Genomic DNA, 25926 nt, shown 5'->3' with positions numbered 1-25926 from the left:
TCCCCCTCCCCCCGAACAGGCGCACCGACCGACCAGAGGAGGCGCTAGTACAGCAGCCAGGACACATACCGGCCGATTGGTGTCTGTAGGGACCCCTGACCAAGCCGGAAGCAACACGGGGATTCGAAACGGAGATCCCCGTGTTGGTTGGTAGGCAGCGGAATAGACCGCCACGCCACCCGGACGCCCTCCCTCCCCTTCTATCCGATAGTGCACATTGTTAAGTGGAGACAGGCTGTCGGCAGTATTAAAGTGGATTATAGCTCCAGAGTGACAGAACAGCTGGCCAACATATCTAGCGCTGCTACCACTTGTAGTGTTTTAATGAGGGGCTCAGAGGATACTGAGTATCACGTTCTGATGTACACTTTCACATGCACTTACTAATGCTCAAAAACATGAGCATCTTCATGCACACGGACACAGAAGCACCGTTATTCACATCATAACGTTCAGGCAAGCATACAACCACATGAGTGCACAAACCTAAGTTGGAACAACTCACATAACTTCTTTTGCTACGGCTACTGACAGTGGTCAGTAGAAGAACAAATAAATCGTGATCGCACCTTAAATAATAAGAACACTCATATTTTATTTATCTCTGACTACTCACATTTGAAAAAAAAATTTTGGAAAAAAAACAGGGATGTAGATGCAGAGGACCTCATATTTTATTGGTCTAGTATGCTGGACCCCCCATGTGTATTGCTTTCATAATTTGAGTCTTGGGGTCTTTGATGCCCCCATATTACCAAGGCAAATTGCAGTTGTGCGTTCGCCCCCAGGAGGAAGAAATAAAACATAGATTTTCTCCTTCAAATCCGATATCTTTTTCAGTGAATTTGTGGTGGACCGGGGGTGTGGACCAGCTGCTTTGAGTTAGTATAATTACCTTGGGGGGGGGGGGGTTGAATGTCGTACACACCCAAAGAAGCTGCACCAGAGACTCCCGACAGAGCAGAATCACAGAGACGCAGATCCCCGTATCTCGCCTTGTGGACAGACTGTGTATGTGTGTGTGTGTGTGTTTGTTTTCATGTCTTTGTGTTTTGATCAATGGGCTGTTGAGCCCTCAATCAACATCTTGGTGTGTGTCTGAGGAATGTGTGCTGGAGAATCCCAGGCGTGGTGGTGCTTTGCCATACAATTTTACCATACTTGGGATGTTTTCAGCTCAAACAAAGAGAAGAAAACACACGTAAATGACACAGTTGGGTTCTAATAAGCGCTTTGAAACTGGGTATACAAAGGTCACACAACACACTGAACAGGATGTTGTTTGAAGAATACAAACATGGTGAAATGCCATGTTTTCAGGGAGACTTCAGACATGAACTCTCAAACTCACATTTGCAGCGGCTTCACCCAGTACTGGTGTGGGAGGATGACAGCCTGAACTTACATTTGCGGCGGCCTCACCCAGTACTGTCCATGCAGTGTCGTTGTCCACGTCTGCATCTAAGTTTGTCTGTGTTTGATGGCTGGGAGAGGTGGCGCTGGATCGGCCCAGGAGAACTTGGTCTGCCCCGTCCTGTGGGCCCAGGGACCACGACCCTGCCCAGAGCTGTGCCCGAAGAGGAAACACCGAGTGCGGTCTGACAGGATGTGGAAGCATGGTAGGCTAAGCTAACTGCTAGCCCATGCAGACTGGCAGTTCTGATAATACTGAAGGCGGTCTGGCAGCAGCCTCGCCTAGCCTTGACTGTGTTTTAGTGTCGTCGTGTGGCGTGCAGGGAAGTGTGTCGAAAGTGTGTCTGGCTGGGAGAGCTGGCGCTCGGGAAGCCTGGTCTGCTGCGTCCAGTGGGCCCAAGGAGCACGGCCCTGACCAGAGCTGCACCCGAGGAGGAACACCGAGGGCGGTCTGATAGGACATGGAAGCGGGGCAAGCTAAGCTAACTGCTGGCCCATGCAGACCGGCAGTTCCGATAACACCAAGAGCAGTCTGGCGGCGGCCTCGCCTGGTTTTGACTGTGTTTTTTGTGTCTTTGTGTGGATTATGGGGAGGTGTGTCGAGGGTGTCTGGCTGGGAGATCTGGGGCTGGGGGAGCCTGGTCTGCTGCATCCTGTGGGCCCAAGGAGCACGGCCCTGACCGGAGCTGCACAGGAGGAGGAACACCAAGGGCAATCTGACAGGATGTAGAAGCGGGGCACGCTAAGCTAACTGCTAGCCCATGCAGACCGGCAGTTCCGATAACACCGAGAGCAGTCTGGCGGCGGCCTCGCCTGGTTTTGACTGTGTTTTTTGTGTCGTCTTGTGGATTATGGGGAGGTGTGTCGAGGGTGTGTGGCTGGGAGAGCTGGCGTTGGATTGGCTGGGGGAGCCTGGTCTGCTGCGTCCGGTGGGCCCAAGGGCCACAGTCCCGACCAGAGCTGCGTCCAAGGAGGAAACACCAAGGGCGGTCTGACAGGACGCGGAAGCGGGGCAGGCTAAGCTAACTGCTAGCCCATGCAGACCGGCAGTTCCGACAGTCATCCTATGTTTGTTCTCTTGAACAGTGTTTTTTTTTTTTTTTGTAGTTTGATATATGTGTTCTTATAATCTTTGGATATGTGGTTTTTTCTTTGTATTGCACTGCTGTGGGCCGGAGGAAACAACATTTCACTTCATTTCATGTACACAACAAGTACATGAAATGAAATGACAGTGTTCCTGATCCCTGGTGAAATAGCTATTAACCCCGTTGGGTCTGTGTACTGTCATAAACGCAACACACCGCATGCTAATCAATTACACTCCCCATTTGCTGGGGCAGCTTCAGCAATCTCAAAGTAAACAAGTGAAAGACTCACTTTTCAGTTTTTATCACAAACAGAATAGAAAAGACACAACTGGAGCGAGGTGGGGACTTCCCTTGATACCTTTCATAACTGGATCATATGTCATGAAAATGTCCAAAAAGTATTAAAGACGACTTTGCAAGACTCCCTATAAACCTTAAACAGTCTACAAAAAAACACATCTCTTGTCACATTGCTTTTTAAAGCCTTGGCATCTTATCACTGCAGCTCTCTCCATGTTCCTGCTCTTCATTTGTGATACAAGTCGATCAAGTCTTTCATTGATGCTAGAATTGCTGATACTGATATGGCATACAATGAAATGGATTGATTACAATGATGGCGTTCATTTTGCAGATGCTTTACTCTCTGTCAGTACATGTACACAGACACGGGTAGCTGACTGACAGCTACATTTTACATGGAATGATGAGCAGCAATGCAGATGTCAAGGTGTTCTGCAGTAATGCATGAAAAGCAATTAAACAAATACAAAGAAATGATCAGACATGCAACCCTACCCCAGTAACAACAGTAAAGCTGTTTATTAAAGTCAGGATAATGCACTTAACGGTGTCTGACTGTTGTTCAGTCTGTACCCAGATTTCAGAGCAATCAGGTTATTTCAAACCATGTAAACCCTTTAATAGAAGTTTGCCCATAACCATCCATCCATCCATTATCCAAACCGCTTATCCTGCTCGGGGAGGCTGGAGCCTATCCGGGCAGTCAATGGGCGGCAGGCGGGGAGACACCCTGGACAGCCCACCAGTCCATCGCAGAACCGACACACACATTTGTACCTAGGTAAAATCTAATACGGCCAATTCACCTGACCTACATGTCTTTGGACTGTGGGAGGAAACCGGAGCACCCGGAGGAAACCCACACAGGCATGGGGAGAACATGCAAACTCCACACAGAAGACGACCCGGGATGACCCCCCAAGGTTGGACTACCCCGGGGCTCGAACCCAGGACCTTCTTGCTGTGAGGTGACCGCGCTAACCACTGCGCCACCGTGCCCGTGCCCATAACCAATTACTCATAATAACAGGATTATTGGTTTCCATGTAAATATGATAGACGTGTAGAATAAACAGCTGGTGCTAATATTACAACCCCATGAATCTATCCTTTTCATCCTTTTTCCATCTCTCACCCTCTTAACTTTTTTTTCATTCACTCGTTCTCATTTTGCGCCACAGAGAGCATCTCATAATAGGCCATATTATTTTAATGACTGTATTGTCTTTAGGCTGTCTATGTCAGTCGGAAGAGTGATTCCAGTCTTTGACAGCAGTCCCCGTCGGGGCATTTCAGTTTCTTTACAGCAGAAATGCTGCTGAGAACAGACAGCATGTCCCTTGGAAGTTCGTGAGGAGTCCGTGGCTTGATGAACGGCTGTCTGTAACATGCTCATACATTGTTAAATAGCCGTGGCAGTCGAGCTGCAGCAAAGACATTCTGGGAAATTAAAATCTTGATCGGTGTGATGAGGGTTTGGAAAATGGGTTGCTGGAGTGTACTGTCATACTGAGACTCCAGATGAAAAGCTTCATATTAATTCAAATACAAAGTTCACTGTCTAAAAACTGTTTTAATTGCACATTTTCCATTGAATAAGGTAATGGAATTCAGGAGGCAGGAAGGAGAGTAAGTGGCAGGAGCGAAGGCGGTCATGGAAGAGGACAGCCGTAGCTTACTGATTATCTCTCAGAGGTGCAAATGAACTGTGTTTCATCACCGTTGAAGGACTGGCTGGATCACGACTCGTTAGAAGTCAAGGTCCCCCTACGCTGCTCCCACCCTTTTGCTGTTTACCACTTGTTTCAGGTTTCTTTCATTTTGCATTCACTCAGTCACACGTCATTGATTCCTGACGTGACAAAGTCACACATGCAGAGCAAATGTTATCTATCTATCGATCTATCTATCTATCTATCTGTCCATATGTCCATCCATCCATTCGTTCATCCATCCATCTCTCTATCTATCTATCTATCTATCTATCTGTCTGTCTGTCCGTCCGTCCATCCTTCCATCTCTTTATCTATCTATCTATCTATCTATCTATCTATCTATCTATCTATCTATCTATCTATCTATCTATCTATCTATCTATCTATCTATCTATCTATCTATCTATCTATCTATCTATCTATCTATCTATCTATCTATCTGTCTATCTATCTATCTATCTATCTATCTATCTATCTATCTATCTATCTATCTATCTATCTATCTATCTGCGTATATATCTGAGTCCCTATTTTATTTCATTTTATTTTACTATATTAATTTCCTCAAAAAGGCAACAAACTATTACCCTATTTGCTATCTTGTCTGTCTTTCCTTCTGCCTGTCTGTCCATCTATCTGTCCATCTAGACATGTATGACTGAGCCATGTGTCCTCAGAGGCAACAGACATGTTGCTGGACTTTGAACAGAGGCAGTTCTGGCCGAGAGACTTAACGGGGGAGGGATTCAGTTCAGAATTCTGTCTTTCTCCCATCACTATTCATGAGAAGAGAGAAAGATCAGACTTACACTTCTATCATACCTCCACCAATTCTCCCGTCCTCCTCCTCCACATCTTCTTCTTCCTCTGTAGTGGTGATGTACTCATTTGTAATATCAGAGCTTTCCTGAGTGACAGGTTTCCGTGTGTGTGAGTTCATACATGTGCATGTGTGCATGTATGTACACGTGGGCTTGAGGTTTGGTGTTTACAGGTGTGTGGCTAGATTAACTATCTTCTTGTTTTTCTGTGCATGTGTGGGTGTGCTAGTGTTGGAGTTAAAGTAAGGCCAGCTGGGGGCGTCTGGGTAGCGTTGCGGTCTATTCCGTTGACTACCAACACAGGGATTGGCAGTTCGAATACCCGTGTTACCTCCGTCCCTACAGACACAATTGGCCGTGTCTGCGGGTGGGAAGGCGGATGTGGGTATGTGTCCTGGTCGCTGCAATAACGCCTCCTCTGGTCGGTCGGAGCGCCTGTTTGGGGGGGAAGGGGAACCGGGGGGGATGACGTGATCCTCCCACGTGCTGCGTCTACCTGGCGAAACTCCTCACTATAAGGTGAAAAAGAGCCTAGCGACTCCACATGTATCAGAGGAGGCACGTGGTAGTCTGCAGCCCTCCCTGGATCGGCAGAGGGGGTGGAGCAGTTACAGAAAAGTAGTGTAATTGGCTAGATACAATTGCGGAGAAAAAGAGGGAACAAGTCCAAAAAAAAAAAAAAAACAAGTAAGTCCAGCTACCTGTAAAGGCACAAGGAAATTGGGACAACACTGCAGCAGATGCTGCTACACAATTTCCCCTCGGGGGTGAATAAAGTATTTCTGATTCTGATTAAGAAGAGGCAGTACCACACTCAGACAGTACCACACTCAGACACACATCCTTCACCCAGGGAAAACTGAACGGCACCGCTGCCCGTGCAGGCCTTTCAGGCATCTATTGTTAGTTTACCACTGTCCTTTGCAATCACCTCATTTTACGGTACTAATGTATGTTCCTTGCTTTTCCTCTCTCCGTAGATACATCTCAGCTCTCGGGGGTATCTCTGGCCTCAGCTGCCTTCTTCTCTCATCCAGTCAACCTTCCTGCCCCCTGGGTAGAATTGTGTTCCTGTCCCCTGAACTTTGTGGGCCAGTTCTGTGAGCATTGTGCCCCAGGATTTACAAGAGACATCCCTAGCCGAGGGCCCTTCTCGTCATGTGTGCCGTGCAACTGCCATCAGCACGGATCCTGCCACCCAGAAACCGGTAAGTGTTTGTGCGTCCACAATTTAATCATGTGTAAAGGTTACAGTTTTTCTCATCACACGGTCATATTTGGATCGGTGTCAAAATTATGGCATTGGAGAACTTTCTCAGTTAAGACAGTTGAAATATAACTAAGAAGATTTCATGTCAACACATTGTCATTAATTAATTAATTAATTAATCAAACGGACATATCACCATACCCTGCTGTTAAAGTGTGTATACATATCACTAAAATGTATAAGAGATGATAAGGGCGTCCAGGTAGTGTAGCAGTCTATCCCGTTGCCTACTAACACGAGGATCGGCGGTTCAAATCCCCGTGTTACCTCTGGCTTGATCGGATTTTCCTACAGACACAATTCGCCGTGTCTGCGGGTGGGAAGACGGATATGGGTATGCCTCCTGGTCGCTGCACTAGCGCCTCCTCTGGTCAGTCGGGGCGCCTGTTCAGGAGGGAGGGGGGGGGAATAGCGGGATCTTCCAAGGCGCTAAGTCCCCCTGGTGAAACTCCACACTGTCAGGTGAAAAGAAGCAGCTGGTGACTCCACATGTATCGGAGGAGCCATGTGGTAATATGTAGCCCTCCCCGGATCGGCAGAAGGGGTGGAGCAGTGACCGGGATGACTCGGAAGAGTTGGGTAATTGGCCAAGTACAAGTGGGGAGGGAAAAAAAAGGGGGAGGGGGGTGATAAACACATCCTTCTAGACAATGTTCAAAAAGAGTTGCGTACTTACAAATGTGTGATGTAGTATATACAACTGCTTTCTGGTGAATAGTAAGTTTTGAACATGCCAAGAAGACCTTACCTTTTCTTTTCTTTTTTGGCACTTTGGACTTTTCTCTGCAGTAAATTAAAACATTTATAAGAGAATATGAGAACATGCCACTCTATCGGTTGGCACCACATCATTTCAGCAACACCCAGCATCCTTTCAGCTCCAGCGACCCCTGCTAAAGAAGACAAGCGTAAGCTGACATCAACACTTTAGCTGTCAACATTAAGAGCTTTCATAAATAGCACAAACCTTAATGCATCTAAATGTAAACACATAAGCCCAGATTTGTACTGAAAGAGGAGGGGGAGTTAGACTTATAATAATATTTCATTTTAATTTGCATTTTTATATATTCATATGTTCAGTGGACTGTTTGAGTTGAGTCAATAGAAATTAGTCTTGGTCTTGAACCAGAGTTCAAGACTCATCAGACTAGACGAGGTCCCAGCTCGGACAATAATGTTTAATACAGATGTTTGAACTGGTGTTAGTGTGTGAACGTTACTCTGTCTGTGCTGATTTTTAATAGCCCAGCACCTTTTGTGATGCACACATACTAAACTCATCCATGGTTTGTGTTGAACGGCTCTTGCACTTGCAGCTGCAATACCAAAAGTCACAGCTGGAAAAGTGCTACTGATCATGGTGATGAGTTTGGTAAGTGACAAATTACCTGAACCAGCCCATTATTATTGTTTTAAAAACCTTATCTAATTTTTATTAAAGTATATTAACAGTCCAATGACAATGTTTCCTTAGTATTGCATTTTGATTACAGTACATAGGGTAACGACCACGAATAAGGAGACTCACTAGCCCTTGGCTAACGGGTCGGACCCTTTAGTCGACTGGTTACTGTTGTCGCCTGTGGTGCGGGAGACACGGGTTCACGTCCCGGCTGAGGCGGTTCCCGGGTCGCCCCCCCCCCCATATGGCTGCCCCTCCCAAATTCGCTACAATATTATCATACTTGACATGTTACAACTGATTTGCTTCTATGGTTTACATACATGTAGACCCATTGTATAGTGGTGAGTACATTAAGGGTAAAAAAAAAAAATGCCGGAGGGGGGGGGGGGGGGAATCTAAATTAAAAAAAAATGCCGGTTACATTCCTTTAAACTGTATGTGACAACAGAGAAGCAGGCTGTGTTTATTATGGTTTAATCGTGTTTTCCACTCCCCATGACCTATCAAAACAATCCCAAGGGAACGTCAACAATGTCCACCCCAGCTTTCTACATAAAAAAACAACAACCTGGAACTATTTTTGATTACAATATTTGTTTAAAACTAATATTTCTCATATCATCGAATAACTCATATGTTTTAAGAGTAAGTGCATTTGTCTGCATTGAACCAAACATACACCAGTTTTTAACGATGATAAGTGAAATATTTCAGACAGTACTTTAACTACAATATTTTGTAAATGAAGAAAATAAAATGGCTTTGGGGTATATTGATAAGTCAATGTATCTATGCATGTGTTCCCCCCCCTCTCTCCTTGCACTTGCATGCTGGGAGTTTAGGTATGTGAGCGTGAGTGTGAGTGAGGGTGGTGAACATGATATTGGTGTGGGATTTGAATTGTTTGCTTTTTTTTTCGGATTTTCCACTGTAATCTTCATCTTTCCTATGTGCATGCTCAGGTAAACTTTTTTGATACTTTTTACTGCGTGTTTAGTGGTTTTGTTGGGTTGTTTTTGGTAGGAATGGCGTCCTTTAAGATGCCACCTCCATCCGTCCATCTATCGTGGGATTGGGATAGTCCCGCTGGAGTCCAATGTGAGGGTGGAGGAGGTTTTGTTGGCCATAGGAGAGCGAGTTGGTCATGGCAACCTACTGCTAGTGAGATGATTGCTGGTGGTGTAGTTATCGGGGATATCTATACCACTGTTCCCCATTGTTGGTTACCTCTACCCAAATCAGAGTGTCAAGTGTTCCGCCGTTTATCTCCAACAAACTGTTGGAAAATGAGCTGCAGAGGGTTGGTAAATTTTCCAGTGTTTTCAGAATTGTCAATCTCAGATGTACAGATCCAAAGATAAAACATGTGCAGTCACTCAGGAGACAGGTATTTATGTTTTTGGACTCTCTGACACAGAGTTTGGAGGTTTCCCTTAGAGTTAAACATGGCCATGGCTTGTACATGGTGTGTGCTAGTTTGGGGCAGTTGAAATGTGTTGAGTGTGCCGATGTCAGCCATAAGCGGTTCGCGTGTCCACATGGACAGCAAGCGGAGGCAAACACCACAGATGCTAGCATCCCACTTACTGTTAATGTCTTCGAGGCGGGGAGAGGAGAATGGAGTCAGTTGGAGGAACAGCCTGCTCCACTGGTTGTAGATGAGGAAATAGGCTGTCACCCTATGGCCTCGGAGCCAGGGGCAGAGCATGTAAAAACACTCTTAGCTGAACAGGTGGCTGCATCCGGCAACTCGACAGGGAATAAGCATGTGCTCAGGGGTGAGGGACAGAGTGTAAAGGGCAGAGGTAGGCCTACTGAAGGGAATACTGAGAGTGTAGAGGAGATTCCCGGTAGACAGGTAACAGGTGAGGCTGAGGACATGGATTACAATTCAGTGTCTGATAGTGTATCAGTTGGTGAAACATCATTACTGCAGCACAGATCTGTATTCTGTGGAGAACAAACCTGTGTTTTGTTTTTTGTTTTGTTTTTGTTTTGTTTTTTAATGAAACTTTTGGTAAGTCAGTAAAAGTAAAATATTATTTCAATAATACAGATAAGTTCATTAGGACTGTTGGTCATCAGCAGAAACTGGTTGGTTTTAAGCTGCTTGATGAGAAAAAAATGTTTTCGCCTTAAGAAACATGTCACAGCCTTGGCAAAGGCAGCGAAGGGGAAAAGTGTAAGAAGGATAAAAGTTGTGAAATAAATTATGATCATGCATCACAGGGTGCTCTATACTTTTTTTCTGGTTTTCTTGTTGGCTCTTTTAACAATAATGGTGGGAGGGACAGACATGAGGGCTTTAGTGACTTAAGGGTGTGAACCAGAAAAAGATAGATGTGTTTTTTTCAGCAGTAAACTCATAGTGACCAGATAGACTGGGGGCGGTGGTGGAAGGGGTCATATGCACTCAACCATGGCACCAACTTTAGTGGGGGGAAGGGGGGTAGCTGTGTTACTAACTAAAATAGTGAATCCAAGAATTGTATCATCTGTGGCGTTAGTTAAGGGGAGGTGTCTGATTGTAAGGGTAGAAATTAAAGGGTGCCTTTTCTGTTTGGTCAATGTATATTCCCCAATTCAGGGGGCTGACAGATTAGCCTTTCTCAGTGTTTTGAGGGATGGGCTGCAGAAGTATGGTCAGGGGCAGCTGATCATAGATGGGGATTGGAACTGGACCATTGATTTCACCATGGACAGGGCAAGTGAGGAACCACACACTCAGTCATCTGGTAGCTTTGGCAGACTAGTTACTCGATTAGATTTACTAGATGCATTGAGGTTGAAACGGCCCACTACTAGACAGTACACATGGCCCAGGGTGAGTATAACAGGGTGAGTCAAGCCAGGCTAGATAGGTTCTACATTTCAAAGTCACTTGCATCCAGTCTAGTTAGTAACTCCGTTACAGTTGGATTCACTGATTACCGTCTCATCAATCACTGTAGATTTGATAATTTCTCCTGGGCAAAAAGTTAGGTCACATTGGCATTTCAACAACAAGTTGCTGCAGGATAACATTTTCTGTCAGAGCTTTGAACAATTTTGGGTCTGCTGGTAAAGTAAAAAAGCTAATTTTGATTTGCTGAGACAGCGGTGTGAAGTGGATAAGGCACATAACCGCATCTTCTGTCAGCAGTATACATCTCACTCCACTGCTAGAATTAAAGCAGCAGTCCAGGAGCAGGAGGATAGTATTAAGAACATTGAGTGTGCTATGAATAGCAATCCAGACTTTGCTGCTGATGGCCTGTTGGAAGAAAAAAGACTGGAGCTCAGGCCTTTCATGCAGGAGAGAGAAAGTAGCCCTTGTTAGGTCTCGTTTCCTCAACATCTAAGACGTGGATGATCCGAGCTCTTTTTTCTTCAGTTTGGAGAAAACTGTTGCCAGTTGCAAGCTGATGACATCCCTAAAGCTCCCCAGTGACAGGGTGACGACTGAGCCAAAGGAAATGAGAAGTCATGCTGTGGCTTTTTACTCTTCTCGCTTTGGAGCAGAGCAGTGTGATCAGGACAGTGCTGCAGAGCTGCTGGAGGGGCTTTCTCAGCGCTGTATCGAGGAAAAGGCAGACCTGGACAGAGAACTCAGCTTGGAGGAGTTGACTGTAGCTGTTGGTCAGATGGCTTCAGGATGGGCTCCAGGAATTGGTTTTGGTGACCATATTTTATCATGGGTGGGGTTATTGTACAGTGGTTCTGAGTGTTTGGTGAAAGTTGGGGAAGGGTTGAGCCAGCCAATCCCTATGCAGAGGGGGATTAGGCAGGGTTGTCCCTTCTCATGGCAGCTTTACAGTCTGGCTATTGAACCTCTGCTGTATAGGCTGAGAAGCCGTCTCTGCGGGCTTTCACTGTCAGGCACACAATACAACCTACATTTGATAGTTTCTGCCTATGCAGATTATTTAAATGTGTTTGCCAGGGATCAGAGGGATGTGGAGGCACTACAGGACAGTCTGGGCTTATATCAGAAGGCTTCATCAACAAAAGTAAACTGTGCAAAGAGTGAGGCCTCACTGGTAGGACAGTGGAGAGAGAGGGAAGCACCCTGTTTGTCTGTAGTGGGGGAGAAGAGGGATAGAAGTGTGGTTGTTTTGTTTTTTCTTTATATGTATATATATATATATATTGTGTGGTGACCCACATCTATATAACTAGAGACATTCACCTAAGAGAGAATGCACTTCCGCTTCCGGTCCAGAGAGTTCAGTGTCGTTGTCGAATATATGACATGTAAAGTTGGAGCTAGTAAACTACCTCGACTACGTCTACTCTCACGTCTCCTGTCTCGTTGTTTTCTAACTCCACATTGGTGACCCCGACGTGATCAAACAACTAATACGAATATGTTTGACAACGACGACGCCGGTGCTAACAACATGGCTATTGCTAACGCTAGCATTTACACCGCTACTGTGAAGCTACCCGACTTTTGGCAGCATAATCCACGGCCGTGGTTTCAACATGTGGAAGCCCAGTTCCAGCTGAGAGGGATAACGCAGGATGCAACGCAGTACTTCCACGTAGTGGCGGCGTTAGACGCATCGACAACGGCGCGAGCAATGACACTGTTGGAAGCTCCGCCAGCTGCTGGCAAGTACGATGCTATAAAGACATTCCTCCTGAAACTATTTGAACTGTCGGAGCTGGAGAAGGCAGACCGTTTACTGTCCCCGAATGGCCTCGGCGACGGCAAACCGTCTGATTTAATGGAAAAAATGCTGTCTGTGCTGGGATCGGCTGATCCGGCCTTTCTTTTCACACACATTTTTCTGAGGCAGCTCCCCGCACCTGTACGCACAGCACTGGCCAGTTCTCCTCTCGCCGCCTCCAAGGACTACCGTTCTCTGGCTGCTGAAGCAGACAGGGTTTTCCTGGCCAACCGGCAACAGTTTGTGCATGCCCTGCTACCCCACCAGACCGCCCCACCACCACCTGTGTACGACTATATGGACACCGCGGCTGCGGTGACAGCCCGCCGCCAACCTGACGACGGGCTCTGTTATTACCATGCCAGGTTTGGGGCAAAAGCAAAACGGTGTCGCAAACCCTGCAGTTACAGGGTTCAGGGAAACGCCAAGGCCGGCGCTTGTTAACGGCTATGGGCGCCGGCCGTGACTGCAAGCTGTTGTTCATCAGAGACTCCTTGTCGGGCCGGCGGCTGCTGGTTGACTCTGGCGCTCAACGCAGCATACTACCAGCACAAGCTGTGGACACGATGACCGACAGTCACGGCCCCCAGATGGACGCCGCCAACGGCACGTCCATTCGGACGTACGGTATCAGACATGTGGACGTGTGTTTTGGCGGCCGACGTTTCGGCTGGGACTTTGTGATGGCTGCTGTATCCACCCCGCTCCTAGGTGCGGATTTCCTCTGTGCTTTCAACCTGCTGGTGGATGTTAAAAACTGTCGCGTGATTGATGCCGTCTCTTTTGCGTCATACCCCTGCACGCTTGGGGGGGGGTGGAGCGCTGTGCCTCGCTAACACACTCTCCACCGGGGATCCATACCAACGCCTGCTCGCAAATTTCCCCGAGCTCACCACACCCACCTTCTCCTCGGCAGTGGCCAAGCACGGCGTGGAACATCATATCACCACAGTGGGTCCCCCAGTTTACGCCCGGGCCCGACGCCTCGACTCGGCCAAGCTCGCAATAGCCAGGGAGGAGTTTTCGACTATGGAGCGCCTCGGCATTGTCCGCCGTTCTGACAGCCCGTGGGCTTCCCCTCTTCACATGGTTACTAAGGCCAACGGGGGTTGGCGCCCGTGCGGGGACTACCGTCGCCTAAACAATGCCACGACCCCCGACCGGTACCCCATACCGCACATACAAGATTTCTCTACCCACCTGGCGGGCGCTGCCATCTATTCCAAAATCGACTTAGTGCGGGGGTATCACCAAGTGCCGGTCCACCCACTGGATGTCCCAAAAACGGCTGTCATCACACCCTTTGGGCTCTTTGAGTTTTTACGTATGCCTTTCGGCCTTAAAGGGGCGGCGCAGACGTTTCAGCGCCTTATGGATTCTGTGCTCCGCGACATGCCATTTTTGTTTGTGTACTTAGACGACATCCTCGTGGCCAGCGCGTCGGCGGAGGAACACATGACGCACCTCAGACAGCTGTTTGACAGGCTCAGCGAACACGGCCTCATCATCAACCCAGCTAAGTGTCAGTTCGGGGAGTCGTCCATCACCTTCCTCGGGCACCACATCACTCCACAGGGGGCCGTTCCCCTCCCTGCCAGGGTTGAGGCTGTCACCATGTTCCCCCGCCCCCGCACTGTACAGTCGCTGCAGGAATTCCTGGGCATGGTGAACTTTTATAACCGTTTCCTGCCCCGTGCCGCCCACATCATGCGTCCCCTGTATGAGGCCCTGCGGGGTAAGAAGTCTAAGGACGAGCTGCACTGGTCTTCGGGGATGGACGAGGCTTTTGTGGCCGCCAAGACCGCGCTGGCCAACGCTGCGCTGCTAGCTCACCCGTCGCCTGCCGCCCCCATAGCCCTTACAACGGATGCCTCCGACTACGCCGTGGGGGCCGTGTGTGAGCAGTGGGTGGGGGGGGGCTGGCAGCCGTTGGCGTTCTTCAGTAAACAACTCCGTGAGAGCGAGCGCAAATACAGCACCTTTGATAGGGAACTACTGGGTCTCTTCCTCGCAACCAGACACTTTAGGTTCCTATTGGAGGGCCGACAGTTCACCGCTTTCGTGGACCACAAACCGCTGACGTTCTGTATGGCCAAAACCTCAGAACCGTGGTCTGGGCGTCAGCAGCGTCATCTCGCGGCGGTTTCCGAGTTTACCACGGACATACAACACGTGTCGGGCAAGGATAACTCCATCGCCGACTGCCTTTCACGGGCGGTTGTTAACGCCGTTCACTTGGGACTCGACTACGCCGCTATGGCAGCGGACCAAGCCAAGGACGCGACCGTTCAAGACTACCGGTCGACCCCTACGGCGCTACGGCTGGAGGACGTGACGTTCGACGCGGCCAACACCACCCTCCTCTGTGACATCTCCACCGGTCAACCGCGCCCCCTGGTGCCTACTTCCTGGCGGCGCCGAGTTTTCGACACCGTCCACGGCCTTTCCCACCCGGGTGTGAAGGCCTCGACCAAATTGGTGAGCGTCAAGTTTGTTTGGCCTGGGCTCCGTAAGGATGTTAGAGCCTGGGCCGGCTCTTGTGTGGCGTGCCAACGCGCCAAGGTGCACCGCCATACCAAGGCCCCTTTGGCGCCGTTTGTGGTTCCAGAGAGGCGGTTTGACCACGTCAATGTTGACCTGGTGGGTCCCCTGCCCCCCTCCCGTGGTTATAGGTTCCTCCTCACTATTGTGGACGGGGCCACCAGGTGGCCAGAGGCTATTCCCTTGTCCTCCACGACGGCAGCAGAGGTAGCACGGGCGTTCATCGGCTGCTGGGTGGCCCGTTTCGGCACACCGGGTGACATCACGAGCGACCGGGGCTCCCAGTTTACCTCGGAGCTCTGGACGGCGGTCGCTGAGCACCTGGGGATGAAGATCCACCGCACTACGGCGTACAACCCGCAGAGCAACGGACTTTGTGAGCGGTTCCATCGGGACATGAAAGCCGCTCTGCGGGCAAGCCTCACTGGCTGCGACTGGATGGACCGGCTCCCATGGGTCATGCTCGGCCTGCGTTCGGCCCCGAAGGAAGACCTCCAGACCTCCTCCGCTGAGCTGGTGTATGGCCAGCCCCTGCGAGTTCCGGGGGAGTTTCTTCCGGATGCTACGACTCCCTGGTCGGCCGCCTCTCACCTCAGTGCGTCCCGGAGCGCTGCCGGTGCCTTCGCTCCCGTTCCGATGTCTCAACACTGCCTCCCCCGGTCCTACGTCCCCAAGGATCTGCCATCGGCGAGGTACGTCTTCATTAGGCACGACAGCCATCGGTCCCCGCTGCAGCCCCCATACGACGGGCCCTTCCGCGTCCTGGAGGCGGGGGATAAGAACTTTGTGGTGGACATGGGGGGCAGGCCGGAGCGGGTCGCTATAGACCGTCTCAAGCCTGCTCACTTGGACATTGGGGAGCCAATGCAATTGGCCCTACCCCCGCGGCGGGGACGCCCTCCTAGGTCGGCCCCGGCACCTGCCTCTGTTCCTGCTTCGGCCCCGCCTATGGCCCGGGTTTCGGCCCCATCTGTTTCCCCTCCTGTGAAGCGCAGCCGTTATGGCCGCAGGGTCCACCCCCCGACTCGTCACTTGTTTTCCCCGTGACTTTGCACTATGTCATTGACTGTTCTGTTGTAGAGTCTATTTTTATGTTCATGAGTTGCGCTTTTGCTGTTTTGCATTGTTTTGTGTAGGTGAATTCTGGGGGGGCCTGTGTGGTGACCCACATCTATATAACTAGAGACATTCACCTAAGAGAGAATGCACTTCCGCTTCCGGTCCAGAGAGTTCAGTGTCGTTGTCGAATATATGACATGTAAAGTTGGAGCTAGTAAACTACCTCGACTACGTCTACTCTCACGTCTCCTGTCTCGTTGTTTTCTAACTCCACAATATATATATATATATATATATATATATATATATATATATATATATATATATATATATATATATATATATATATAGGTACAGAGGATATCAGAGGCAGAATTTGGGGGGGGGGGGGTTGATGGAGAAAGTGTGTGCCAAGTTGTGTAAATGGAAATGGTTGTTACCCTAGCTGTCATATAGATGTTTTGGTTGCCAATAACGTGGTTGCCTCGATGCTGTGGCAAAGACTGATTGTTCGACCTCCACCAAGAGGTGGAGGTCGAACAATCAGTGGGCCATAGTGGACTTTTTCTGGCAAGGACAGCACTGGATCCAAGCCCCTGCCTTATACTTGCCAGTGGAAGAAGGAGGACAGGGTCTTGTGGACATTACCTCTCGAGTGATGGCCTTTAGGCTGAAGACCGCACAGAGACTGCTTTACTACTGTGTTGTGCAGTGGCTAGACACAGCCAAGCTCATCCTGTGGACAGCTGGTCATCTGAGGTACAGTAAGCAACTGTTTCTGCTGAAGCTGGAGGAGGCAGATATCACAGGCTGTTTGAGGAACCACTGTTTCGTAATAGCTTCATTCCGGCCCGGAACCTGTCTTCAGACAGCATACGATGTTCTCTGAAGGAGACCGGATGTTTGAAGCTGGGACATCTGCTGACACCCTTGGGGACCCTGCAACAACACACCAAAATCAGAACCAGGTTGTTGAGTCATATTATTGAGGAGATGTGTGCGTCACTTCCAGAGTACCTGAGGATATTTATTATAGAGAATTGTGAGCTAGCTGGCCATTGGGAGGAGGATGTGGATTATAGCTTTCCACAGTTGACTGTCTCTCCTAATGTGGGGGAGTAGCAGGAGGTAGAGGGCCGATTCCTTTCTTTCACGACCCCACAACTGGACAAATTTGAAGACTTGGGAAAAAAAGGCAACTTACACCCTGTGTGTGAAGGTGAAACACTTTCAGTCTCTGCAAGCCATGAAAGCGTCGAGGTGGTCTGAGTTTTTTGGCCCAGGCTCTTCCTTGGAAGGCTGCTGGCGGTCCCTGTACAAGCTACTGGTTGAAAAATGGTCAGCTGACCTCCACTGGAGGATTGCGCACGGAGAGATAGCCACAAACAGACACAGAGCACACCTGGATCCTGATCACATAGAGGTGTGTATTTTTATTTATTTTTTGCAGTGTGAAACACATTTATTTGTTCAGTGTCCTAGGTTGGTCGGTGTGTTTGGTTCGTTTTTGGGCTTGGAGAAGGTTTTTTTTTTTCCTTTCTTTTAAGTTGTTTGTATATGGTCCCAAATACCTAGCCAGGAAGAAAGGTACGCATACACTTATACATTTCATATCAACTACTGCCAAATTAGCCATCTGGCTGAGCCGTAAGAACAGGGCCCGGACGGTAGACTGTGTGGACCCTGTGCCGGTTCTTATAGGAATGCTGAGGGCTTGGCTCAGGGTGGAGCACGCCTACTACAAATTGTAGACATTTTAGAGGCTTTCAGCCTTAAATGGGCAATAGGGGGAAATATTGTGCTCAGTGGGAGATGACGAAGACTTGATTTTCTTTTTCTAATTGTTGGCTTTTGTTTTATTTATTTCTTTCTTCTGTAAATTGTGTAAACACAACATCCATTTCATGCTTTCCGTCTTGGGAGGGAGAGAGCTCCCTCCTATGTTGCTCTCCTTGAGGCTTCTTCCTATTTTTTTCTCTCTGTTAAAGGGTTTTTTTTATTTTTGGAGGGGAGGGTTGTTCCTCATCCGATGCGAGGGTGTAAGGACAGGATGTTGTGTTGCTCTAAAGCCCCCTGAGGCAAATTTGTGTTTGTGATGTTGGGCTGTGCAAGTAGTGCTGACTTGACGAAAAACTTTTTTTTCTCTCTTTCTCTCTTTCTCTGATAATGTGTTTTGTAAATCTCTCTCTCTCTCTCTCTCTCTCTCTCTCTCTCTCTCTCTCTCTCTCTCTCTCTCTCTCTCTCTCTCTCTCTCTCTCTCTCTCTCTCTCTCTCTCCCCCCCCACAATGTTTCTGCAGGGCCATAGAGAGAGTTTTTCATTGTTTTACAGTGTGGACGATTTGAACACCTGTTGGTTTTTATAAACACCATGTTTGAACTACTCAGTGACACGTGATCTGAAACTTGTTTTCCATTTGATGAGCTGGATTACAATGAGACAAATGATTCTGAGTATCAGCTGTTGACTGGAATGTAAAATAAATAAATGCACTTTTGAAAATCAAATCTCTCTCTCTCTCTCACTCGCTCTTGCTCTCTTTCTATCTCTCTCTCTCGCTCTCTCTCACTCTGTCTCTCTGTCTTGCTCTCTTTGACTTAATCACTGACTGTCTTCATTCCCAACTCACTCACTGCAAAAACAACTTTCCCATACAACACCCTGCCCTCTATCTTTTATCTTTCTTCAATCTCTCTCTTCCCCCTCTTCCCTCTCTTCTCCACCTCTCTTTCCTACCCTCAGACTTAAGTCTCAGACAGAGATCTGACCTAGTTAGGAGTTGCCTGCAGCCTTATGTGCATTGTGTGCATGTCTGTGTTTGTTTAAGTGTCTAAACGTGTGTGTGTGTGTGTGTGTGTGTGTGTGTGTGTGTGTGTGTGTGTGTGTGTGTGTGTGTGTGTGTGTGTGTGTGTGTGTGTGTGTGTCGGGTCCGGAAGCAGGGCTGGTGTCACTGCCTGCCTGCCTCCCCCTCTAATTAGGCTTGTTAGCTGCCTCTTGGCAAATGAAGTCTAATTTGCTTGCAGATTTCCTGTGTCTTTCTTGCCTTTTCCCAGTCTTGATTTGTCTCTGTCTGTCTGTCTGTCTGTCTGTCTGTCTGTCTGTCTGTCTGTCTGTCTGTCTGTCTGTCTGTCTGTCTGTCTGTCTGTCTGTCTGTCTGTCTGTCTGTCTGTCTGTCTGTCTGCCTGTGTCTCCCTCGCTCCTATTCACTCTTCTAAATCGCTCCGTCTGCTTCCCCACTTGGCCTCAGATTATCCATTTCCTTGCAGTCTTCCTCTTTCACCTTGGGTAACTATTTGGTGTCCTATGCCCTTTTTTTATTTTCTCCTTGTCTATTCTCCTCCATGCACTTTCATTCATTCATTTGTTTATTTATCCCCTCTACTTGGACAATTACCCCACTCTTCCGAGCCGTCCTGCTCGCTGCTCCACCCCCTGTGCCGATCAGGGGAGGGATGGAGACTACCACATGCCTCCTCCGATACATGTGGAGTTGCCAGCCGCTTCTTTTCACCTGCCAGTGAGGCATTTCACCAGGGGGGTGTAGTACATATGAGGATCACGCTATTCCACCTACTTCCCTCCAAACAGGCGCCCTGACTGACCAGAGGAGGCGCTAGTGCAGCGACCAGGACACATACCCACATCCGGCTTCCCACTCGCAGATACGTCCAATTGTATCTGTAGGGACTACCGAACAAGCCGGAGGTGACACGGGGATTCGAACCGGCGATCCCCGTCTTTCTTTCATTACCGTCATATCCAGAGCACGATACTTGTAGATCCATAACTTGGAGGCACATTTCTGTGTAACAGAAGTTAAAATTCTGATCTAATCCCGACCCTTACCTTCCTCTGTTGGACTTCCTCTTCTCAAACAGAAAGTAATCATATAGAGAGCAGGCGTGGGAGGAAAGGAATATAAAAATGGATTTAATGTAGAAAGGAGGTGGTTTCGTTTTGCTTTTGCTTTTTTTTCATTTTTTTTTTTCAAATAAGGGTAAAGAATGGCGAGCTGGAGAGACGCTGAACGAAGCTGCAAATTGTAAACGGGGAGATGTGGTGGGTTGTGGGCGAACGCACAAACGGTTGCCATTAGCGTCGTTAGAAATCACGTATTTATGAACCTGTTTTACATCAAAGTCGGTTTGGTTTTCAGCCCAGTGGGTTGATCACAGCAGCCGTTTAGCATATTTTAGTAACTCCTAAGGTTTGTAAATAAAATAGACCCCTGACAAGCCCTCACTGACGCAATGCATGTCTTTTATTAGACACACACGCGCACATGCACACGCGCGCACAAATATCTCTTTCAAGAGGTTTTACAAGACCATACCAAAAAAAAATGGATGGTGATGAAAGACTTGAATAAGGAACGAGAGGTGTCCCGGGGATCATAGTTTGAAATCCCTGGTGCTTTGTGTCCTTGGGTATAAAGCTTTTTTTTGGGTTGAATTGCATCAGTGGAATATCAGGGGAGCACACGTCTGAAAATAAGCCCTTTTCTAGATTAATTGGGCGATGACGGCACATCAACTTCAGAGGAACTCGTGGCTTTCTTTTTCTCCTAATGCTCAACAACTGAAGTCATTTATAAAAAATCTATAGGTTCAGGTCAAGGGGAGCTACCACAGTAAGTTGATTAGAGAGACGCCCTCTTCATCGTTAGTCACCAGACGGCCAGGCCAGTGTACAGTTCCTTCTATTAAAGACACAAAAAAAAATTGTTGGATAATTACCTAACGGCTTGCATCATCGTGCCGGGTGCGCCCGTAGACAGAATAAGGATGCGGTTTATTCACTGGCTGCCAGGCGATGCTGCAGCCAATGGTGCTTCATAATCATGATTTATTAACGCTCTCTGAGTCGTGTCATTTCTATTTGCTGTAGCGCAACACAACAGATTGGAAATGTTAATATTTGCGGTGGAACGAGCAAATTGCGAGCGCCGGTGCTGCGGGATAATGAAGTCAAGCATATGTCCTTCAGAAAACACAGAATCATAGCCCCTTACTATTGTATGAATCCCTGTGTGTGCATGTGTGTGTGCATGTTTGCAGAATTCTAGGTGTGCCTTCGTTTTCCAATATGCTCATACAAGCGGTCTGCAAATACGTACACACACACACACACACACACACACACACTGCTCCGAAGGTATGTGTGCGCTCCTCCGTGCCTCCGTCTGTTAATTGGATACACGCCATCCATAAAATTGAGCAGAGGCCGTAAACCATAGGCTCAAGGAAGTGTGGCGAGGAAAGAGAGAGAGATTGTTTTAATAAATAGATAAATAAAAGGAGACACACTCCATTTTCTCAGCAGCCCACACGGCAGGGGAGCACTCATTAATCACTTACACAAATAAAACACACGATGCGCTAAACACTGCAGTTTCTGCTGCGTGTAGCGCTTTCAGCCGCTGTGTCACAGTGGCTTTGTTGCTCTTGGTCTCTCCCCCCACCACCACCACCACCTCCCTTTTCCTCCCCAATTGTATCCGGCCAATTACCCCACTCTTCCGAGCTGTCCCGGTCATCCAACCCATCTGCTGATCCGGGGAGGGCTGCAGACTACCACATGCCTCCTCCGATACATGTGGAGTCGCCAGCCGCTTCTTTTCACCTGACAGTGAGGAGTTTCGCCAGGGGGCGTAGTGCGTGGGAGGATCACGCTACTCCCTCTAGCGCCAACGCCCCCCCCCCCCCCCACACACACACACACTTGAACAGGCGCCCCGACAGACCAGAGGAAGCACTAGTGCAGCGGCCAGGACACATACCCACATCCGGCTCCCCACCCATAGACACGGGCAATTGTGTCTGTAGGGACGCCCGACCAAGCCGGAGGTAACACGGGGATTCGAATCCAGCGATCCCCGTGTTGGTAGGCAACGGAATAGACCGCTACGCTACCCGGATGCCCCTTGGTTCACTGCTTATCTGGTCCAGTCTTCCATATATAGGATAATCTTAGGGTGCTGACATCACAGAGGGAGGAGCAGGGAAACCAGGACCACTACTTTCAGCAACACTGTTGTTCATGTCGGCACCAATTATGCTAGGATGACGTAATCAGAGATCACAAATGCTCGCCTAGTCAGGATGCTTGAGTTTGCCACAAAGCAGAGGGTAACACGGGTATTCGAACCAGCGATGCCCGTGTTGGTAGGCAACAGAATAGACCACCGTGCTAATAGGTCTACACAAGTATTTATGGTGGACCACAGCAAAAATACACTGGTGGCATTTCCAGAGTAAGGTGGCATCTGAGGATGTCCTCCTTTATTATTTTCTGTTGTCAAAATATATACTACCCAACAGCTAGGCAAGGTCCAGTAACCAGTAGTGCTTTTGATTCATCATTATATCATTCATATAACAATTTACTAACTTATTAGTTTCTTTTTTCTTCTTTTTTTTTTTGTCGTTTCAGGAGGCAGAGCTCTGGGCTGGTTCTCCCATGAAGTATTTTTATGGTACCTAGTCAGTTTTATGTTTCTGAAGGTCAGTCATAGAGATAAAATATATTATTTGTACCAACAGACAGGCTGGTTTTAGACAAGGGAAATGTCCTCTGTTGCTCTTTCTCATGGTGATGCAGTGTTATGTTTATTTTTCCGCCTCTGCACTAATTCCATCAGGGGACGAGCACGCGAACCCTTTTAAATCAGACATCTCTGACAGTGCAACTGGAAAGACATTGAGGCAAGCAGAGGCTGAATGTTCTGTGTTTTCCTTTTTTTTTTTTGTTGCAGTTATGTTTGTATATCTGAAATAAATGTGCTGGTTGTGACAAGTGGGGGGGGGGAGCACATTGAATGCATCCATATCCATATTCCTCCATTTTTCTTTTCTTTTTCCCCCTCTGGCTCTCTGAGCTCATATCCCCTCATACTGTGATAGGCAGGGTATCTCAGGGCTTTAGCCTGCAACAAATATGGCCCACCAGAGAGATTAGGGAGCCTGATTAAGCCACTGCTAGAGCCAGTCCCAGTCTCTATCAGTATGTCTGCCTCAACTTCCTCCCATAGATTTTCCGACTAATGTCCTTAGAAAGCTGAAGATGGCATTTAATCAGACATCCGGGGAATGCGCGCCCTGCCTTCCTCATTCTAGTGCGGCGCTTTGTTGGCAAACAGTAGCTCACAACATCTTCCATTTTAAGCAGGAATTCTAATGAGTACTGCAATGAGGAGCATTTTCGGCCTCGGTCTTGCCTGTGCTCTAATTGATGCAATGTGACAGGTTTTCTTGTTTGATGGCCTTTGTTGGGTTGCCTTCAATGTGTTTTTTTTTTTCCTGCAGGACCCCCTTGTGGTCGGTTCCCATTCACAATCTCTGAGACCAAACAGCTTCCATTCCTTAACCTCAACCAGACGGCAGTGGGCATGACATTTAGCTATGCAAAACCTCTGTGAATTATTCAAAAGTTTGGCCCTGCACAAATGTCAGTGCGAGGAACATGCATATGATGTTACGAAACAACAAGGAACAGAAAGAGCTTAATTATTCTGGGTTTTGCACATGGCACTTCCAGGTGCTTGTGGCCAGCAGAGTACAATTAACTGAATAGACGTGAAACCCTCCTGTGCAAAAAGGAGGACAGTGGAATGGTGAGGATGCAAGGAGTGGAGGTGACGAAGGCATATGAGTTTAAATACTTTGGGTCAGCTGTCCAAAGTAACAGGGAGTGCAGTAGAGAGGTGAAGAAGAGAGTGCAGGCAGGGTGGAGTGGGAGGAGAAGAGTGTCAGGAGTGATTTGCGACAGAAGGGTACCAGCAAGAGTTAAAGGGAAGGTTTACAAGATGGTTGTGAGACCAGCTATGTTGTATGGTTTGGAGACAGTGGCACTGATGAAAAGACAGGAGGCGGAGCTGGAGGTGGCAGAGTTGAGGATGCTATGATTTTCACTGCGAGTGATGAAGAAGGACAGGATTAGGAACGATTATATTAGAGGGACCGCTCAGGTTGGACAGTTTGGAGACAAAGCAAGAGAGGAAAGATTGAGATGGCTTGGACATGTGTGGAGGAGAGATGCTGGGTATATTGGGAGAAGGATGCTGAATATGGAGCTGCCAGGGAAGAGGAGAAGAGGAAGGCCAAAGAGGAGGTCTGTGAATGTGGTGAGGGAGGACATGCAGGTGGCTGGTGTGACAGAGGTAGATGCAGAGGACAGGAAGAAATGGAAACAGTTGATCCGCTATGGCGACCCCTAACGGGAGCAGCCAAAAGTGGTAGTAGTAGTAGTCGTGCAACCAACCTTTCCTGATTGGTGTCGGCTTTGCAAAAAATTATCCTCTGACATGAAACATGAAATATGACGTTGTTAACATGATTAACAAGAACATGGGTAAGGCGTTTCAAGGCAGCATGCAGTGTACTGCACACTGTAAATATTTGTTCTGATCGAGAGTGTCCAAGCTGGCTTCCATTTGCTAGGGCATAGTTGTGATAATTGCACTTAGACATGCCTCCAATGTGTATCTCAGTAGGTACCGGAACAAAATACTCATTGATATCTCAAGAAAAAAAAAAATTCTTGTATATTTTTCATATGTAAAAATGGAAGATTGCCTTGTTGACAATCCACTGCGGTTTTTTTCCGTGTTTGACTGTCCATGCCACCATACCATACTGTAATAGAAGATGTTATGATGGACTTGATAATGGCTGAGTAAAACAGAACGAGCAGTTGATGTTTGATCCAGTATTCTTTAAGCTGCCTAAGAAAGTAATGTCCTTGTTGGGCTTTTGCAATGATGTGTTCAGCATTAATTTTCCACTTCAGGTTATTGCTGATGTATGTTCCAAGGAATTTAAAAGAGTCGGTGGTGGTGATGGGGTCTCCGTTCATTTGTGTGGGTGTTTTAGGATTCGCCATGCATCGGAAGTCAATAATGAGTTCTTGGGTTTTGACTATATTAAGCAGAAGGTTGTTTGCACACCGAGTGACAGCTTGGTCTACTGCAGTGCGGTACTGGGCTTCATCATTGTTGGAGATGAGGCCTACAATGGTTGCGTCGTCTGCGTATTTTATTATTTTCACAGGGCTATCTGTGGGTGTAAAGTGGGTGGTGTAAAGTGAGAACAGCCAGGGGGAGAGAACACAGCCCTGAGGAGCACCTGTACTGAGGGTAAGAGGGTGTGAGGTTAGGTTATTAACCTTCACCCTCTGTGGCCTGCTCCACAGGAAGCTCCGAATCCAGTGGCATATGGCTGGGTCAGTGGTCATATCCAAGAGTATGGTAACGAGTTGAGTGGGTTGATGGGAGTTGACAATATACCAAGAATTCTGAACATGTGTATGTGTACAATTTCCCTTGCTGTGTCTAAGTTTCCCATGTGACACGGCAAAGCAAACTCCGAATAAGTGAAATCTTAGAACAACCTGATTTGTAGTCTGGCAGAATCATTTAATGCCAATCATTTGGTAGGGTATGTTGCACCCAATTAGTGCACTGACATTTTATCAGCAATATATAAGTTGGTGAAACAGTTAATCCGTAAGTTAGAGAAATTACTAATTCCATCAGACAGAGAGATCCTAGATGGGTTATTAATGTCACATCATTGCAACAGTGATCCAATAATTTGGCATGTGAGACAACATGAGGTATAGCCTCATGGTGCCACCACCACTGCTACTCCAGTCCTG

General features: G+C 47.8%; 1 protein-coding gene across 1 annotated transcript in view; it reads left to right on the top strand.

Moving 5' to 3' along the window:
• lamc3 (laminin, gamma 3) overlaps nt 1–25926 on the top strand; it is a 168902-nt gene that overhangs the window by 118405 nt on the left and 24571 nt on the right. The window contains exon 12 of the mRNA XM_056291207.1: nt 6324–6551. Within this exon, the coding sequence (XP_056147182.1) occupies nt 6324–6551 (228 nt within the window). The remainder of the gene's footprint in view (nt 1–6323; nt 6552–25926) is intronic.

The sequence above is a fragment of the Lampris incognitus genome, chromosome 12 (assembly GCF_029633865.1).
Source record: "Lampris incognitus isolate fLamInc1 chromosome 12, fLamInc1.hap2, whole genome shotgun sequence".
In the NCBI taxonomy this organism is placed as follows: Eukaryota; Metazoa; Chordata; class Actinopteri; order Lampriformes; family Lampridae; genus Lampris; species Lampris incognitus.
The sequence above is the reverse complement of the archived record's forward strand: the minus strand, read 5'-3'. Positions and strand labels throughout refer to the sequence as shown.